Source organism: Oryzias melastigma, linkage group LG15 (genome assembly GCF_002922805.2).
Source record: "Oryzias melastigma strain HK-1 linkage group LG15, ASM292280v2, whole genome shotgun sequence".
NCBI lineage: Eukaryota > Metazoa > Chordata > Actinopteri > Beloniformes > Adrianichthyidae > Oryzias > Oryzias melastigma.
The window spans coordinates 7,126,704-7,147,141 of NC_050526.1; the positions used below are offsets into that span (position 1 = coordinate 7,126,704).

At 41.6% G+C, this 20,438-nt stretch overlaps 1 protein-coding gene and 1 long non-coding RNA gene across 2 annotated transcripts in view; one reads left to right on the forward strand and one right to left on the reverse strand.

Moving 5' to 3' along the window:
- Positions 1–8,697, forward strand: part of LOC112161698 — an 11,459-nt gene extending 2,762 nt beyond the window's left edge. The window contains exons 2-4 of the long non-coding RNA XR_002921938.2: positions 642–815; positions 1,678–1,740; positions 8,562–8,697. This is a non-coding gene — a long non-coding RNA (uncharacterized LOC112161698). The remainder of the gene's footprint in view (positions 1–641; positions 816–1,677; positions 1,741–8,561) is intronic.
- LOC112161697 (1-phosphatidylinositol 4,5-bisphosphate phosphodiesterase beta-1) overlaps positions 1–20,176 on the reverse strand; it is a 36,503-nt gene extending 16,327 nt beyond the window's left edge. The window contains exons 1-15 of the mRNA XM_024297043.2: positions 19,260–20,176; positions 17,707–17,784; positions 16,226–16,294; positions 11,213–11,353; positions 11,046–11,125; positions 10,332–10,385; positions 9,759–9,834; positions 8,557–8,657; positions 6,806–6,969; positions 3,448–3,594; positions 2,703–2,860; positions 1,955–2,037; positions 1,792–1,876; positions 1,548–1,713; positions 865–920 (exon numbers count right to left, since the gene is read on the reverse strand). Coding sequence (XP_024152811.1) covers positions 865–920; positions 1,548–1,713; positions 1,792–1,876; positions 1,955–2,037; positions 2,703–2,860; positions 3,448–3,594; positions 6,806–6,969; positions 8,557–8,657; positions 9,759–9,834; positions 10,332–10,385; positions 11,046–11,125; positions 11,213–11,353; positions 16,226–16,294; positions 17,707–17,784; positions 19,260–19,358 — 1,557 coding nt within the window. The 5' untranslated portion in view covers positions 19,359–20,176. The remainder of the gene's footprint in view (positions 1–864; positions 921–1,547; positions 1,714–1,791; positions 1,877–1,954; positions 2,038–2,702; positions 2,861–3,447; positions 3,595–6,805; positions 6,970–8,556; positions 8,658–9,758; positions 9,835–10,331; positions 10,386–11,045; positions 11,126–11,212; positions 11,354–16,225; positions 16,295–17,706; positions 17,785–19,259) is intronic.
- Between the last annotated feature and the right edge of the window lie 262 nt (positions 20,177–20,438).

Here is a 20,438-nt window from a genome sequence, read left to right on the forward strand (position 1 = left end):
TTCCTGTTCCGCCATCCTGACAATAAACCTGTTCTTATCTCTACAGTTTGCATCTTGGGGTTCTTTAACTACCTTCCACATCTCTGACTAACATTCTAGCGAGCACTGCTGTATCGAGCTAGCAAGCTCATTTACAGCATGATGGCAAGCTCCTCTCTAGCGAGCTCCGCTATAGCATGATAGTAAGTCCGTTGTAGCGAACTAGCAAACTCTATGTATTGCACTAGTGAACTCTGTTGAAGTGAGCCAGCCCACTGAGTGCCCACTTCAGTCAGTGTGGGGAAACAGTGGTGGGGTCACCACAGAAACTGTAGACAAACCCAATTGGGACCCTCATTTTCTGTCCCATTTTAAACCATATGGGCCCACCTGGCCTTGCTGGCTGGGTCATGTCTGAACTTAGTTTTTTTTTTTAAGCCTTCTTAGTCCAGTTTGGTGTCACAGGGAAGCTGGCACGTATCCATGTGGGGTGGAGGTGGGGTACAACCTGGACAGTTCTCCAGTACATCACACAGACAGATGACCAACCACATTTACAATTAATGTCACCAATCAACCTTCTGAACTCCTGGGTTTGAGTTCTCCTGTTACCCCACTTGTATCAGAATGAAAACTAAACCTGTAACACATCTCAACCCAAGGTTAAGCAGCAGGAGAAACCAGCTGAGTCCAACCACGAAGATCCCAACCACAAGCAAAATCAGACAGTAGCAGCGTAGATGACGAATGGAGGAGACGACAGAAAAGCATGAAACCAAAAGCACAAATGTTCACAACTGGACCAACAATCACAACTGTGAAGCCACGACACACTGGTGAGCCACAACACAGTGAGGGAGGGGGGGGCCTTCTGTCAGCGCTGACCTTTTTACCATCATCATCGTCATCATCATCTTCTTCTTCACTCTCAGCCTCAATGTCTGTTAAAACCAAACAGGTCTTCACCATCTCATCACCTCCTCTTCTCCACATGAACAAAAATGATGACGCAACTTTTGGGTTAAAACAGTAATTGGCGCTTCACTGCAAATGAATTACCTCCAGACTATGACTGGAGTGAGCATGAAGCTTTAGTGAAGCTGTCATTCAGACTCTGTGAGACAAAGACTTTAACCAGAAAGCCTCAGAGGTGTGAAGCTCTGCTTCACTCTGCTTCACACCTCTGAGGCTGGTCTCCAGGGTCTGCAGGGTCATGCAGGACGCCTTGTTTTCAGTGGGAACATGGATCGGCTTTAACGATCCACAAACCAAACAAATTTGGACTGTTCACAGTCTCTGATCCCATCACAAATGCCCTTTCACTTATTTACAGAAGCCCTCTGCAGAGATATCAAAGGGTTGAAGGAGTCAATCTGAACATCGAGACTTTGAATCAGCAAACCTCTATTGTTTGAGATGACAGTTTGATCCCTGAATGATTCTACCCATAAAGATGTTTAAACTCAAAGACTAATTGACATCTATCTAGCATCACACAGGAAATCACAATTTTATGATCTGACTGTCAAAGCTGAATGTGATAACGGTCCCTTTGTCTGCTGTTATACCTCCTGTGTTGTTGCTAGGAGACAGCGGTTCGTTACTTTGACTGGCAGGTTGGTCGATTGGTCTCTTGGTGTCTGTGCTGCTGCAGGGTTTGTGAGATTTCTTGTTCTTAATGAGAATTTTTCCCATCAGCTCCGAAGGACTGGGCAGCGCGACCCCGGCTTCCAGCTGCCAGGACACACAGCAGGAGGACAGGTGAGCGGAGATGAACGCCGTAAACAAGCAGCTTCAGCCGGTTTGTCTTACAGGGTATTTGTCCAGAGGATCAATCAGCAGAGCGTCTCCAAAAATGGACCGGCAATACTCAGCCATTTTAGCCTGCTGCTTCAAGCTGAAACACAACAGCCCACAATCAGGAGAATGTTTGAACACAAACAAATGAGAAAAAAACTAATAATGAGATTCTTACGAGTCTACATGATTTTCAAAGGAAAGGATGACCGGGAAAGGTGACGTCTTGAAGGCGCACTCTGCGATCGCTTCAATCACCTCCTACAAAACAAAGTTTGAGTCACTCTGAAAGGATCACATCAAAGTCTTGGATCCAGGACCATCCAGGAAAAATGTCAAAATGATGACTGACAGGCTGTTCGACCCAGGTTCTGACTGCGGTCTCACAGCCAACTTCAACTGCAGAGTCAGCCTCAGCTTTTGATGAAAACAACATGAGACTGTCTGCAGGTGTGGCTACAGCTCTCCGTGAACCGCAGACTCACCTGGGGGTTCAGTAGAGCATTCAGGCTGTAGGACATGTAGTCATGCCACACTGATGAGGACTCACTGTGTATCAGCTAAGAGGATCTTCTCTTAGAAGTCAAACACTAGAACTGTGCTCAATGAATACTCTGTTGTCTCATGTGGTTTCCCTGGAGGGGAACACAGAGTTTTGCAAAAAGGTTTTATTGACAGAAAAGGTTGGAAACTCCAAACCAGAGAGAAGAATAAGAATCTGAAGAATGTCTGCCTCAAAACGAACAGAGAAACAGTGTTGCTGTCCTCTTCTTAGCTCTTCAACCCCAGCTGGGTTCTTTCTGTGTGGACGTTTTTGCAACATCAACTAGTAGCAGCTATCTGAACACAAACAAACTGCACAAGCAGTGACACAAACAAAACTTCACTAACTCACACAACAGGAAGACTGTACATTACTGGCTGACCTTAAATGAGATTTCAGACGTCATAGTGAAGCCATGTGTTATGACGGGCTCCTCCTCTGCAGTTCGTCCTTTCCACACGTCTAACTCCACACAGCGACAGCCTGCCAGCAGAACCTGACGGTACATCTCCACTGAAGAGCTTCCTGCCAGCTGGCCCGCTGAAGCACAAAAACCATGCTTTCATCTTTATGTTCCTGCTACCCCTGGATTAAGAGGAAACATTTACCAATCCTCAAAAATGTGTTGTTTTTTCCTGCGGGACTTTAACCGATTGCTCTTTGGGTTCTGCTTCAGGAAAGCTGCACATCTTTGCTGCATAGATTCAAATAAATTCACCCTTCCCACAGGTCAACATTGCTTAGATTCTCTTTAAGTTAGGGTGATATTTACTAGTAAAAACAAGCCCTACCAATCGTATTTGATAGAGTAAAAATCCTTTTGTCATCTGTGCCTTTAGTTGTCCCGCTGAAATCCATAAAGTGGCTCCCCTGAGCACTGCTTTGTTAATAAAACAAAAAAGTAATTTTGTTTAATGACTTTGGATTGCACCAATTTAAAACCAATACAAATTTTAATACACATTCCTGGTTCCATGTTTGTAATCTGCCTTCTCTGCTTTTATAAGCCATGAGTTGAACAAAGGAGCACAAACACATTCCTGTCCTTCAGTTGATGACATGACTGTTGTAAAGCAGCAGAATCAAAGACGCTTCTGAGGAGCCTGCCCGTTTCAGGGGCTACATACCTGTCAGATACGTGTTATGGGAGGAGTTGATGAAATAGTGGGACATGGGGAAGCTCATGTCTTCAGACTGGTCCAGTTTCTCAGGTGGGATCACTCCATTCTCATCACTGGACAGGTATGTGGAGAACGCTTGCAGAGAGATCGACCCTAAAGAAACACAAAAACCAACAACATTAGAGTTCAAACTGCTCATTTCACCAAACTTCACCCTAGATGAATTTTGCTGGTGAGCTTTAGTGTATTTAGGGCAGCAAAACCACAGTTATCACCGTGTCTGTTCACACAGTAGAAAAAGGGGTGTTAATCTTATTAAAGTGTTGGTAAACACAACACAAGGTTGACACAAGAGCATTGAAACAGAAACTATCCCTTGTTCTCAGAATACCAGAGTTCATCTGCAGGTGAACAGAGACACTTGTTCTTAGGAGCAGCAGAGTTCTTTTGTTTGCTCCAAAGCAAGCTGCTGCACCTGAAATCCAACTCGGATCCAGTTCTGTATTGAACCCGGACCAATGTAAACCAATACAGCAACAAACCCTAATAAAAACCAAACATAACCCTAAAAAAACAGAACCAAACGCAGAGCAGAGCAGGAATAAACCTGAATCAAACCAAAAAGAAACCCTGAACCACATCTGGACCCCATGAGTGCAAAACCTGGATCAGGGGTCGGCAACTTCTAACGGTAAAAGAGCCATCTGGGCTCAAAACAGAAGGACCAGCATAGTTTTACTTTAGCTTTAAGAAATTTGGATTTGCTTTCATGACCTTGTTTTTATTCAAATAAAAAATATGAATTATGTCTATTTTTTTGCACGAACAAAGGCAAAAATACAAAAAGAACCTAGCATCTTTAAAAATGTGTGTGTGTTTTTTTTTTTTTTTACTTATTTTCAGAATAAAGACAGGATCATCTCAGTGCAGTTCTTGACAGCTAGTAACGAATGTTGTGCAGCATAAGATAATCTGTGCTTTTAACTCATAAAAGATCAAACTTTTTACCAAAGTTTTTCTTTGTATATAAAATCTGTTCATTCTGGAGGTAGAGTTGATCAAACAAGACGTCTTCAGGTCAACAGGATGTAAAAACCTACATAGTTTATCATCTATGTGAACCTCAGACATCAATTTATACATTTAATTAATCTAAATTAAATAAATGATAATTAAGTAATCCTTACTTAAAGAACTGCTATTTTATTTTTCTTTTCTTTATTTATTTTTTGTTCTTTTTCCCCTCTTTGTCCTCAGCAGTCTTACTCTGCTGGGTTTTGTTATTTTAGTTTGGATCTTGGTAGTCTTAGTTTTCAGGCTTTGTTTATTTGTTTTCTTTAGATAGTTTTGGTTAGGCAGACATTATCAGGAGCTGCTGACTCTGACGGTCGACATGTCTGGATCAGCAGTCTCCATGACTTATTTTATGTTTAGTTAAGGAGCCACAATGATAAAAGAGACACATGTGGATCTGGAGATGCAGGTTGCAGACTCCTGGTCTAGATCTAGGGTCAAACCTAGAACGGACCTGGGACCAAGGCTGGATTATTCCAGGATCAAAAGTTCCACAGAGGATGTCACAGTAACATCCTTTGCACCTGCGTTTAAATTTAATATCCAATACAGCTACCGTACAAGTCATCATAAGCTCTTTGTTTGGCCTTTGACACCTCTACTTTCACCTTACGCTGCATCTCCCTGTACTCCTGTCTACTCTCCTCAGTCCTCTCAGTGTCCCACTTCTTCTTAGCTAATCTCTTACTCCATATACACTCCTGCACCTCCTCATTCCACCACCAAGTCTCCTTATCAACTCTCTTTCCTGATGACACACCAAGTACACTCCTACCTGTCTCCCTGATCACATTAGCTGTAGTTATCCAATCATCTGGGAGTACCTCCTGACCACCATGAATAAAAGGGAATACTGTTTATCTTCTAATAGTAGCCCCGGTGTTCAGTCCAAACAAGTGTCAGGCAGCCCGGCATTTATAAGAGAAAGGGGTATATTGGAGACCAGCATGTATTCCATCACAGACAGAATGGTGATGGCCAATGGGTTTATTTTAAGTTGACATTTGCACAAAATGCAGACAACCAAACCAGCTGAACATTTCAGGATTTATTGAAATGATAAGAACATTGTCGTATGTTCCGATTAGCACTAGCTGTAAAGGTTTCTTTTCTCTTTGGAGCATCATCAATCTCTGTATCAAAAATCCCTTTTTTCATGTCAATCATTTTCCTGGAGACATGTGCACCATTCTGTCTTTGCTCAATAATCCATGTACAAACCAGTTCTTCTGATTTGTCGCTCGCTTTCCTTGCATCAGGAAATCGATTGCTTAGTTTCTTTTTCTGCAGCTGTCTTCTAAATATCTCCCATGTTAGATACATTTAGGATCCACCCCAAAATGTTGTGCAGATTCCTCACTAGAATGTTCTTTGGTGCATGCCACCGCACAAAGTTTAAATGCCAAGTAAAATGAGCATTTCTTGAGCATCGCCAAACTGGATCACAACACAAATATGTAGACACCCAGCATCTGCAGGACTGAGCAGGACCTGGGAGAGTTCTGTCTTAAGGAGCACGGCCACTTTTAGAGACCAACGTCTATTAGAATCTAGCCAGGTATACAGATGAAAAAAATGAATGGAAAAATGAAATTAAAAGATAGACAAATGGATGGACTGATATATGACCAAGACATCATGATTTCTTCCAGGGTATGTAAACTTATCAACACAACTTTAGATGAATGGACAGATGGATGGTTATGTGAATTAGTTGTGGAGGGATGCAACGATGGCGTATACTTGTATAGAGCTTTTCCACCTTCCTCGAAGGCCCAAAGCATTTTACAGTCCAATTCACACACACATTCCCACACTAATGGGAGCCCTGCTGCTGAACACTGGTGCCAACCTATAACCACCAGATGCCATTTGGGGTTAGTGTCTTGCCCAAGGACACTTTGACACATGGGCGAACCAAACTTGCAATCTTTTGATCAGAGGTGGACCGCCCTACGGCTGCAGCACGGCTGGAATAATTCCTGGCTGAAAAACAATGGCTGGATGGATAAATGAATGGGTGGAGGATTTTGGAATAGGTGGACAGATGCATGAGAGAATGGCTGATGAATGGATCGTTGGCAGAAAAAATATAAAAAGGTTTCAGAATAATATAAAGAAAGAAAATGTAAACACTGGAAGTATATTGATGAGTTTTGTATGTACGTTTACATTTTGTCCGTTAACAAGCAATTCTGTCAAAAATGTTTGCAGGGTATGAAAGATGCACCATGGAAGATGAACATAGAAGGACAGGTAGATGGGAAGTTGAGTGTTTGCTGGAGCGTACCTTGCTTCAACTGTGGCTGGTCATGCTGGTGTCTTTCCATCAGAGATAGAGTCTGAGCAGGTCGAAGAGGGGGGTACAGGATTTCATTGAGCCGTGGGTCTCTCTGCTTGTTGTTGATGAACTCTGTCATCTGGTCGATGGACAGTGTCCCACCGTCGCCTCCTCTGCAGGACAGAGTGGAATCAGAGCACCGCATCAGTGCATTGATTTTTTCTGAGTAACTCATTAACTGTGAGAACTGTTACTGCAAAAAGATTATTCCAGATAAAACACATGTAAGGACAACATTCATATATGTATAACAAGGATGTAAAGAATAAAATATACACATCAAAAAATCAATCTGTGGAGTAACAACACTATTAGTTGAACCCCACAGATACTAACAAGATTATTTTGGTATAAAAAAGGCATAAAATCAATCAAGAAGTAACTATTAATTTCTGGAAAACTTTGTCAGTTATTTTTTTGTTATATTCTCTCACATGTTTACCTTTTTATGGACAGCTAATGGAACACAAGAAAACAGGATTTGAAAAAATTAGAAAACTGCAGAGAAATCTGCCAAAATTTTGCCCGAAATGAATCTTTTACATCTAATCTACTAATAAATTCAAATCACCTACACAGGTTCCCCAGATGTCATTAAATTGGTTCAGTTGTCTCGGTTGGGAAGACTTCAGACTGAACAACTGTAAACTGGAATCTGGGTCAGCCTAAAAAGTTCCCAGTTAAGAGGCTGACTGTCCACAGAGCACTGTGTCCAAGCAGATCAACAGAAAGTCTGATGGAAGGACAAATGGTGTCAGGAGAAGATGCAGCAGTAAAAGAGACGACTGTTGACTTCAGCCGATTACAAAAGGATCCAAGAATCTTTAAACTAGCAGCGAGAGTGGAGGGAGGTGGAGGAACAGCCTCAGAAACCTCCACATTCAGACGCATTCTGGAGATGAGTTACAACTGTCGAGTTCATCGGGTCAAGACACTTCTGAGCCTGAACCAGCGGAGGAAACGTCCCAACTGGACCAAGGAGAAGAAGGACTGGACTGTTGAACAATGGTCCAAGGTTCTGTTTACTGATGACAGTAAAGCGTGTTCACCAGTCCAAGTCTGGTGAGGAGCAGAACCCAAACTGCTGGAGGTCCAGATGGAAATCTCCACACTCAGTCGTGATCTGGACTGAAATATCCAGCACTGGTGTTGGTAAACTCTGCTTTCTTCAGACCAAGATCACTGCAACAGTCTAGCAGAATGTTCTTCATGATTCCTTCTGCTGAGGATCTGGATGGAGATGCAGATTTCATCTTCCAATAGGACCTAGTCCCTGTCCAGACATTGAAGGACTGAGAATGAACAGATAATTTGAATTTACTTTATTTTGGTAGATTTGTTGTGATCATATTTTCAGTCTTTATCTTTTTGTAAAAACTGTAAATGGTCTTTTTTTTCTACAATATTCTAATTCTTTTAAATCATGTTTATGTGGTTTTCATGAGCCAAAACACAAATGTATGTAAAAAATAAACAGAAATACTTGAAATCAAACAGTGAACCCTGAATGTCTATTCTATGAAAGATACATTTTCAAATGCAATTACAGAAAAGTTTACATTTTCAATTATATTGTTTTTTTGGAAATAGTCTCTCTCTGTCTATCTGTCTATCTATCTATAGAGATAGATATTGGTATGCTGCAGGTTCCACATAATTGGTCTTATTTGCTGGTTTGTGAGACATATTTGTCTTCTTACTGCAGCTTGAAGATGTTTCCGAGCTCGGGACGAGGACACAAACTGTCCAGGAAGCTCCTGTAAACTTCAAGAGTAAAGTCCTCCAGTTTGATGCTGTCACCCTGCCAGAAAAAAAAAACATAATACAAAATGCAACTGTTTTATAGCGTCTTGATCATTTCTTTCAATTGTTTTCACTTTAGAACTTCTTCGACTTTCAGCGTGTCTCTTATGTGGCCACTACAGAAAATCCTCTGCCTCCATCCAACCTTCTCCTCTTAAACCTCCTGACACACACTGACCTCCCTCATACCCTCTGTCACTTCATCCATGAACATACTCTTTGGTCGTCTTCTAGAATCTTTCCTGGTAGCTCCAAGCTCAGCATCCCTTTACCAGTATAACTGTTTATCATCTCTATGTGTTCAAACCATCTCTATCTGCTTCCCTACATGTATCTCCAAAACATCGACGATGGTCTTTTCCTCTAATCCACGTGTCAAAGTTAAGGCCCAGGGGGGGCCCCCTGCCCTAACTAGAGATCACAATATCATCTGCAAACATGATGGTCCACAGAGATTCCTGCTTAACCTCATCCGTCAGTCTGTCCATCCCCACAGCAAACAAGGAGGTCAAAGCTGATCCTTAGTGCAGTCCCTCCTCCACCTTCAACTCCTCTGTCCGTCTTTCAGCCCTCATCCATTTCCTGCACATCTCCAGCGTTCTTCTTTGTTACTCCAGACATCCTCATCTGAACCCCAGCTCCTCTCTCTGCATTGTGTCATAGACTCTCTAGATCTACGAAGACTCAGTGCAGCTTCTTCTGACTTTCTCTGTTTTTCTCTAATGGAATCCTCAAAGCAAGCATTACATCTGTGGTTCTCCTCCCCTGTATGAAACCATACTGATCTTCAAAGTTCTCCTTCCATCTTTTCATCACAATTGTGAAACTTGTCAACAAATAACTCATCAATTTGTGATAATATACTGTGAATTTTTGTGGACAAAATGTGAAGAGCCATCTTGGAGCTATGGGCCAAGAGAGGGTATATGACAAACTGAAGAACAGAGTCAAGAGAGCCATTTTTATACTTATTGTTAAAGCTGCAGAGAAAATATGACAGTTATTGTGGATCTTCAGGAAGGGGGGTTTGAATCTGGGATTCAGCAGCATCACCGTCAAATACAGGAATACAATTGCAGTGACATAAGCTGCTCTTTACCCGTCCATACGGCAGTCTGCAACTGTCCAGCGTGGTCTCCACTCTTTTTCTGTCCAATGAAAAGAGCCGGACAATGCTGAAACACACAGAGACAAAGGATCATCCTGAGTGCTGCGCTGTGGCTGCTCCAAGTTTGTGGCTTAAGGTCACAAGGACCTCTGGGTTAGAGCTTCCTGAAGATAGGATACAGACACCAAACTCAGTGCACCCCTTTTTTCAACCAGAGGTCCTGCACTCCTCTCTCTTTAAAGACTCAATCTGTTTAGGTGTCAGACATCAGCTCACCTTCTTCACTGTTTTATCATCTCACTGGTTGATTACCAGGTCAGTGCTGAATTAAGCACCTCAGTGAATCATGTCCCTGTTTTTGCTTCCCCAAGTGAACATAGAATTAAGTTTATATTTGGAAGCAAGAAACAGAACAGAGCAAAGTTTGAGTTTAGAAGTCTACAGAGGTTGTTGGACTGTTTCTCAATCAAGTTATGACGGTCTGCTCTGAGTGAGAGTTCAAAATGCTTTGTTGGGACCAAAACTTACAGAAAATTAGAAATGTGTCTTTGGGAATTCACTTACTTTTTCACAGGAATTCTTCCTTCTGTGTTCAGCTGAAGTGTTAAGCGGACATACCTGAAACAGAGAACAGAGTTCTGTGTCATGATGGGGAGGCTTCAGCAAAGGTCTGAGCACCAGCCTGAACTTTACACAACGAGATTAAAAATTCATGACTTCTTCAGTTCATTCACTGTAGAGTCAGTCAGAACACTGCTAAGTGAAACTGCAAGAAAACATCTCAGATTTCATAGGCCTCAGTTACATTAGTAGGAACTCAACAACACATTTTCAGGTTTGTAACATTGTGTCCAAAAACACTTCAAACACCACAAAGTAACTTTTGTGGACTGCAGAACATACTGCAGAAGCTTTTAGGCTTGGTGGTGGAGGAAAGACAGTTTGGGTTTGTTGAGGAGTTTCAGGACATTAGGATCATTCTTTCTTTGAGTTCAATTTTCTGCAAACACTGAGATTAGGGAAGCTATCCAAAATTTAAATGAACTTCATGCTGGAGGAACAAAACACTTTAGCCTCCAGTTCTTGAAATATCCCCATTGAGGGACCAATAAAGGGATTTCTTTTCCCTTATGTAGAAATGAGCACACATTATTAAACATGGAAATCAATACAAGAACAAAACAAAAAAACAGACACCTGCAGGACTGAAACAAAGTCTCCTTTCTTTTTTCACACAAGTGTGTGCAGGTGTGTGTGTGGGTGTGTGAACAGACTCACGCTTTCAGCAGACTTTGATCTCTGTTCAGGTTGTGACTCAAAAGGTTTGAAGACAGAGAAAAGAGCTCCTCACACCAAACCTGGAAGAACACATGATCTGTAATCATCACCACTATCATCATTGTCATCATACGTCCCAGTCTCAGCTGTAGGTATAACCTCAGCACCTTTGCTTCATCCTCCTGTGAAGCGATGAAGATAAGCTGGTTAACGTTGACAAGGTCTGAGGCTGTAACCACGGTGACCATGCGATTCTCCAGCCGACCCACCAGGTTTCCCACATCCAGCAACTCGCGCAGCTTGGCTTCCTGGAGGATGAGAAGCACAAGAGCAGGATGTGAGCTGAGAGAAACCAATGATGAGGAGGAGGAAGGAGCCAGAAATGTCATGGTGCATTCACAGAGAGCATCATCTCAGAGTCAACCAGCAGCTTATTCTGTTGTAGATTCCTTTGACACAATTGTTAGAAAGAAATGAATTTTCCTTTTTCTGACTGGATTTTTCATAGTTTGTTGATTTGCTGTTGTTTATATTTCCAATTAAAATGAAGCTTTGGGGGCACTGTTGACTTCTGTAAAAGTATTTACTTTCACAGTTACTATTTTTAATTATCATGCACATCTTCATGAGAAAAATGTCCAGTTCTCAACCTTAATGTATCATGAAAGCCTAATGAGGTTAACACTGCTGTATGTTCTTATGAATCTGACCTGTATTATTGAAAATACTTCTTGGTCTCATCTTGAGAACAGAAATATAAAGAGATGGCTGTTTTTGTTTTTTTTTTTAAATGATGCGCTTACAGCAACTAATTGTCAGTTAAACACAGATGTTGATTTTACACTTGTCTATCCTAGGTTGGTGAAATAAATGACCCACAAGAATCGCTGAAATAAAAAGAAACTCACAAAAATAAGAACATCCACAATCATGTAGGGGTGTGCCTTTGCACGAGGACAACATACCGTCCAGCAAGAAAGGAGGAGCGAGGTGGATTAGTGGGGGGTGTGATTGCAGTGCACCCCTCTCTGAGCCAAGTACCCCTTCTTATTTTTTGATTCTCATTGAGGACAAAAAAATAAAAATTTCAGAGTTACTAACTCTGTGCAGCATTGGGATGAGTATTTGTTTTATCTCCAGAACCTGTTTTACAGGTGTTGCATGCTAATGGTGTTGCATGCTAAATTGGAGCTTTTATTGATCTTTCATGATTCGTTTGCTTTTATCCAGACTTCTCTTTGTTTTAAATGAACAAGAACTCCTTTTGGTTGACAGAACTCCTGAAACTTACTTTCTCTGCATAAAGAAGAGTGCAACAACTTGAACAGCAATTGTGCCACTGTAATAGATAACCATTCTTCCTCTGGTAAGCCTGGTAAACCTTTGTCCTCCTCCGAGCTGATCTGTTGTTGTGGTAGGCCTTCCACAACTAGCCGTAACAGTGGGATCAGCTATTGAGCAGGTTAAAACCAAGTTCTTCCTGGGCTCATTTGTTAAAAAAGCAGTTAACATGATACTTGTTTTTCTTGAAGTACCTTGGGTGCTCAAGTTAAGTGGGTTGGACTCAGAGCTCAATTATTGTGACCAGAAGGACGATAATAGGGCATGAAATAGTGGGGGTCTATTTTAGGGCTAAGACTGTTGTGGCTCCGAGATAAACATTTTACCCAAAGAAGAGCACAATGCTGTTGCTAAGATTTTTACATTATTAGAAAGTCTTAATCAAACTAGATCACCCCACTATGGAGGTCCAGTCAGTTGGGTTAGGATGGAAAAGAAAGTGAAAAGGGCTGCCTGAGGAACTCTTGTGAAATTTTGTGGAGTTACATTGATGGGACTTCTGGACACAGGCTCCCAGACCACACTAATGCGAAAAAGCACTATTGCACAATAACATTTAGAGTGTATTGTATCTGAAAAATGACTAAAAGTTGTGAATGGACCTCATATTGTCTGTCCATCCATTTGTCTAGTCCAGTCTACATATTTCCTTATTTTCCCAGTAGCTCATATTAAACCAGCAGTTTAGAGATGGTATTCATCCCAAAAGGCTAACAGCAGGGCGAACAATACTGATCTGGAGGTAACTTTTAAAAGGATGCAGTCCTATCCAACTACCATCCAATAACCTGTCTCTCCGCAACATGGAAGCTCATATCAGGCATCATTGCAACCAAAATACATAGGCACTGACTTAGATCAATACATGAGTAATGCACAGAAGGGCATCGGTAGAGATTCCAGAGGAGCCAAACACCAACTCCTGGTTGACTGAACAGTAACACAAGACTGCAGATCCCGACACACCAACCTGTGCACAGCCTGGATTGATTACAAGAAAGCCTATGACTCAATGCCACTCACATAGTCACTGAATGCTTGACGATGTACAACATCAACAGGACTCTAAAAGCCTTTTTAGACTTGGGACTTCTAACAAAACTTGATGAGGTTGTGAAAATCCCCCTTGAAATCAATGGTAATCCACTAGCAGTAGTGTCCATCAAATGTGGCATAGACCAAGGCGATGTTCTGTCCCCATTGCTGTTCTGCATAGATCTGAACCCCATCAGCCAAATAATCAATAAGACTAGCTATGGATACCTACTCAGAAAAGGGGCCACCATCGGTCACCTCCTCTACATGGATGACATCAAGCTATACGCTAAGAGCGAGTGGGAGATTGACTCCCTGATCCACACCACCAGGATCTATACTGACATTCGGATGTCATTCGGGCTTGAGAAATGCAGTCGGATGGTGACAAAGAGAGGCAAGGTAGTTAATACAGAAGGGGTCTCCCTCCCAGAAGGAACAATAGCAGACATTGAGGACAGTTACCTTGGAATCCCACAGGTAAATGGTAACCTGGACCAGGCAACAGGGAAAGTCGCAACAATCAAATATCTCAAATAAAAAAGGTAAGTCCTGAGAAGTCAGCTCAATGGCAAGAACAAGACATGGGCAATAACCAGTTACACACTGCCAGTCATCAGATACCCTGCAGGAATAATAAGATGGCCAAAGGAAGAGATACAGACCACAGACGTTAAGACTTGAAAGCTCCTCACCAGGCTTTGGGGGGTGGGGGTGGGGGGGGGTTTCCATCGCAAATCCAGCACCCTGAGACTGTATGCTAGCCACAAGGAAGGAGGCCGAGGACAAGTGAGCGAGGAAGCCACTATCCAGGATGAAACATCCAAGATGCATGAATATGTTAAGCTCAAGGCCCCAACTGACAGCGTGCTCAGTGAATGTCTCAGACAATGGAAGGCAGAGGATGCTGGAGGACAGAGCCTCATGGGAGGAAAACCCCCTGCATGAAATGTACCACAGGACTAGAAAGGTCAGGCTTTAAGGATAGCACCAAAACACTCATCCTGACAGCACAAGAACAAGCCCTGAGGACCAGAGTGATAGAGACAAGACAAGACCAAGGCGTAAGGCTGTGAAAAGAGGTAGCTGAAACAATCCAGCACATAGCTGCTGGGTGTAAAATGCTGGTTGGGAATGAAGCACCACAACTAAGTGGCTGAGATCTTGTACAGGAAAATGTGTGCCAAGTATGGACTGGAAGCCCAAAGTCAAAATGGGAAACACGTCTTGAAGTGGTTGAGAATGAGAGAGCAAAGATCCTTTGGGACTTCCAGATACAGACGGACAGAACAAGGATGGTAATAGCAAACCAACCAAACATTGTACTGGTGGATAAAGAACAGAGGAAAATGGTGGGTCAGGGACATCTTCCAGACTGACCCCCTATGGTGAAATAACCATCACCCTCACAGTGTTGGGCCCATGTCTCCCCAGCCCAAGGGCCTCATCACAAGAAAGCCTCCACACCCCCCACCAAATACAAAGAGAGAGGAGCCAAGATAGAGCCAGTCCCAGGTGCAAGCCAGAGCCTTCACACCCAATGCTACCCCTGCGAGAGCGCTGATCAGGCACCAACGGAACCAAGGCAGCCCGCATTGGGGCCACTCATGATTGCCTCAATGGAGACCCCAACCCACCAACCCTCCAAGATCCTGTCCTATATTCCCAGAAGGCCAAGTGCCCCCCACTGTGAGCAAATTCAAAATGGTATCCAACCTTTCTTGAGGGATGGTACTTTAGAAGTGAGGTTTTTCCATGAAGGTGAAACTGACTACATCTATTCTAGACGGCACTTGCCGCACCAGAGAGGTTACATTCTATGTCTCAAGACCTATATTCTATGACATGAGGGGGTTGGGCTACCACCCAAATACCTCACAAGCTTTCCTGCTATTAGCGGGCCCAAAGGGAGTCAACTAATGAAAGTCATTTCATGCTTTTAGTAATAATAACAGTCATAATAACAAGTTTCATTTATATGGCGCCTTTCTAGATATTTACGGAACATAGTGCATTAATAAATAAAGGCATAAGAAATAACAAGAAGTCAACATTTAAAACAGTTATAATGTCATAAACTGAATGCACGGCTAAAAAAGACTACTGGGAGAGTGAGTTCATAACATATGTATGAAAGTGAGTTGATATGTAGATCAGCGGGGAGGGAGTTCCAGAGTTGCGGGGCAGAGCAGCTAAATGCCCCCCCCCCCCATGGAAATGAGACAAAACTTTGGAGCAACTTGCATTAAAAGAGGTGGAGGATCTGAAGGAGCGAGTGGGAGGGGCAATAATCAGTAGTTCTACGAGATACGGAGGGGTGAGGTGTGGAGAGCTTTGAGCGTTAGAATGAGGATTTTGTAGGTGATCCACTGAGGCACCGGTAGCCAGTGAAGCTGCAAGACAGGTGTAATATGATGAACGAAAAGGGTTTGTGCTATTATTCAAGCAGCAGAGTTTTGGACCAACTGAAGCTTGCTGAGGATTTTTTGGTTAACATTTTTTTTTCCATTTAATCAACATGGAAGACTATGGACCAGGATAAATGTGGAGTGAGGGGTGAGAGAGGAACAGAAACAACAAATGTTGCAGAGATGAAAGTTGGCGATTTTGATTTCTTGATTATTGGAACTGTTTGAGAAATTAAGCTAATGCAACAAGCCTCCTAAAACAGTGAATTACAAAAAAATTGAAATCCTTCCTGCATGGAGTCCTGTAATCAGGTGTATTCCCACTGAACGGAGATATGTTTTCTGCTTTTTAACAAAGATACGAGAGCAGAAATGTAAACACAGAACAAACATTACCTTTGCTGTTTTGGTGCTTCTTCCTGTTCGGACATCCTTCACGACAGTCAAATCCAACAACTCTGTGTCCTGTTGGAAAGACAATCAGTTGCAGCTGAATCAGTTGTTTATGACAAAAGACACAAAAACAAACCCAACTCCTGGGTTCTTAAATACAACATTTCTATCCAAATGATATTCTTATTGTGAAATGTTGAGACTGAAAGGCAGTTTTAGTAAAACAGAATATAGATGTTAGACTGTTGATCAAATGATGGTGACATTTTTTTGTTTTATTGCTCTTTCAAGATATTTTTTTTCTAACAAAGTTGCTTGGATCTCAACAGATAAAAACATACTACAAAGAGAATTTTATCCTGCATGTGTTCTGTAACTGAAAACTTTTTTGATTCAAACTTTGATTTAAACAAATGAAGCAAAATTTGTTATTAGACCTATAAGAACTGACACTTTTATTTAAATTTTTGTGTTTCTAATAAGAGAGTTTATTTCAGAACCACCAGTTGTCTGTTTTGTTGATGCAGACTGACAACTTTAGTCATTTTAATCTGCAAATTTAAGGTGGCATGTTTTAAAATCTTTCTGAGTACACAGGACTCTGGTTCTCAGCTTAGCATCACCTTTTTTTTTTTTTTTTGCAGAAAGCGTATTGTTTTTATTTTATGGACTTCAACTGGTGGTCCCTCAGTTTTCCCTGAACTTCACTTCACTAAAACTAAAATATATTTTAGGATTAAACTGCAACGCTCCTCATTTAAATATGAAATGATCTGAAGTATATTTGTCACTACTGATGTTCTAATCTATTTCAGTATGTAATGAAAGTATCTTAAAAGTTGTACAGAAGTCATGTTACATGGTAGAATTCTAGCAGTAGAAAACCAATTATAATTAAAAGAACACATGGATCAAAAGATGATTGGAATGGGACTTTAAAGAAAACTTTAAACACTGATCTTTTTTTAATTTTTACATTTTACACAATTCAGATAACCTAGCATGCATACATCTAAATGTTTTTATTTTGTAATTATGCCACTCAAGTGAATAAACTGTTGAAGAAGATTTGTAATTATATATTTAAAACATTTGTTATACATTAACTTTAGAAAAGGCCAACAGATCTTATTGTCTGAATTTTGTTCTTTTCTTTTCACACATCGCTCTGATTGATACATTCAAGTTTAACTCTGCCGCCTCGGCACAGCGTCCTTTTTGGTGAGATCTGAACTTTGACCATCATGTTGGCTCTCCTTGCTTTACAGGTTCTGGTGCTGCTGTTTCAGGTGACCCAGATTTTGCAGGTACGAGTTTTCCGTCAGTGATCTCTTCTGGATGCATCACCATAGTGACATAGGAGTCTTTTTAAAAGCTCTTACACAAACATTGATTCCTGAAAGCAAAATATCTCCACCTTCCATCATGTAGAAAGTTTAGAAAAAAAGATGATCTTGTCCGAAAATTGATTAATGTCACTCTACCTTGTTCTGGTCAGTCCAGTAGAGGTAAAACCCATGAGGATCCACATGAAGAGTAACAGGTGTGACAGTGGACAGATCCTGGAAAGATAGCAGAGATGGTAAAGAAAAACAATATTCAACAATCTTTTTTTGAAACAGTCTTTCCTCTGAGAAGGTTACACCTGAGTGAATTTGATGAAGAACCATCAGATGTTTTCCTATAGATTTGTGTTTGTTTGACAGCAAGCATGATGTTTAAGCTCGATCCTGTGAGAGGTCGTGCTGCGTTCTTAGTTCCCACCATGAGAGGAAAGCAGCTCGGCACAGAAAGCAGTTTGTCCACTTCCTGAAGGGAAGCTGGTTTGAAGTCGGGCTAAATTCTGAGAACATCAGATTAGCTTTGTCATAAAACCCAAAGGAATTGATACAGTTGTGCTTTCATTGACAGCTTTTGACAAAGAAGTGATAACTGTGTCTTAATAAAGATGGATGTAAGGGATACAGATACCTATGATGTAGTAATGAGAGAAACAACAGTATTAATTGAAAACCAAAGATTGTGTTTGTAAAAAAAGGGAAAAAAGGGGAAGTAAATAATCAATTCCCGTCAAATTTAGTCAGTTTCTCTTCTTGTTGTGTCTCTACTATCTGAGTTTTCATGCACATGTGATGCAAACAAAACAACGACCAATCATAAGCTAAATTCTATCAATTTGGATCAACTACAACTGGCTGAAGGTGAACCGCCGTGAGGGATGTGTGTTATGTTCACTAAACTTATGATGACCCTTTTTTCACAGCACTTCAAACAATATTTGAATAATTAAATCCAAATGATCCTGAAAGGGATTCAGGGGGTTAAGAAAATAGATAGATGGAAGAAAGTTTGTTCTTTACTTTTCTTTATCTCTTTCTGAGGTTGTTGTCTGATGAGGCGCATGTGATTTCAAAAAACCCCATAAAAGCTCAGTTCACAGAAACCAAGATTAAACTGACCACAGCTGCTACTTGCTGCCATAGCAACTAATTCATTTTCTTTATATCCTGCTAATGTTCAGTTTTAGATGTAGGAGAATTTCAGAGACCAAAATGGGATTTTTAAAATAATAATAAATGGCTCAGAGCACACACTCCTTTTTTTTGACACACTCATCTGATCTCTTTAGAGGCTTGTAACCATGCCAGTTACCATAGCGACCGGACGGCACATTTCTCATTGCCAAGTGTATGTACTTCAGCATACCAACACACAGATGCACACACAGTGATGTGTTTAACTGCACTCAAGAAGGGTGAGCCGTGCACGTGAGCAGGTGTGATACACACAGTGCACACACATGTGGATTTTATACCAAAAAGTGGTCCAGAATGGACGCCATCGCACTAATGTTCTCCTCCCATGCCACAGGTGCTTCCTGCCAAAGCCCAACACACATGAACAGCAACAACAGCTGGCATTAGTCCCTCTATCCTCCTCTATCATTCTGTCAGATTCAGGCTCTTTCTTGAAGGTCTTGGAAAAGAAAAGCAGCAGACCACAGAGGGTGCATGTGACAGGTGGAGCATGAACCTACCTCATCCCATTTGATGAAGTTGCTCCCGTTCCTTAGAGTGTGAGAGACGGAAGGAGGCTGGAGTTTCAGTGCGTGGACCCCTGGCTGAGCGCTCGCCATGGCTTCGTTCACGTACCAACACACACTTTCTCAAAGTGGAGATGCTCAGACTCAGATGGAAGAAATCAGCATCTCAGCAACCAAACTCCTCAGAAGTCAGGATGGGGGACTCGGCTGCAGCAGCATCATCTCTTCCTCTGATTCGCTCTTCTTTCTGGAGCCGGTCTTTCTCCTCGCCTCTGCTGTGGTCACTCAATTATTTTTGTTCCAGTCCTTCCTCTCTATCCTTTCTTACCCCTCCCTGCCTCTGCTGCCCCCCACCCCCACCCCCTTCTGTTGGTGCTGCATCTCACAAAGAGACAGACTGAAGCAGATGCCTTTGTGGGAGATGTGCATGAGTGTGTATGTGTGGTTTTGCGTGCACGCACTGCCTCCACAAATTGACTCATCGACGACATGCGCACAAAGGCAGCTTCCCACAGAAGGGGGAGGGATGAGAGAGGTACCGCGGGATTGACAGGAAGATAGAGAGGAAGAAAAAGAGAGTGGAAGAGATGGAAGACAAAAGAGGAAGAGGAAGAGAAAACGAGAGTGAGTGGGAGGAAGAAAAGAAGACAACACACTTGAATTTCTCATGTGTGCGGACTCACAGCGTCACTCTGCATCTGCTTGCCTCACTGCGGGCTTTAATCCAGAACTAAAACAGCTCCTTTCCTCAGGGAAGTCTGTCCATCAGTTTTGGAAACCAGGCTGCAGGGACTAGTTCCTGAACATTAATGAGGTTTGTCACAGACACTGGAGAACATGATCCAGCTGTCAGACAGAACTCTATCAGGTCAAATCAGGATCAGCCTAAAGTGAACCAAAAACAAGATTTAAAAAATAGACAATTTGAAAAAAAAATTCAACACAGTTTAAAACTCAAAAGCACACAAATGAAGGAAATATTAGAAATTTAAAAAATAAAATACTACATATGCATACAAACATACATATATACATATATATACACACACATATATATATATATATATATTCTCTATATATATATTAGAGAGAAATAAAAATATTGTTCATGTATAACTGCTGCTGTTTTGTATTTTCAACTTTTGTTTTCCTGTTTTTCTCCATCTTTACTTT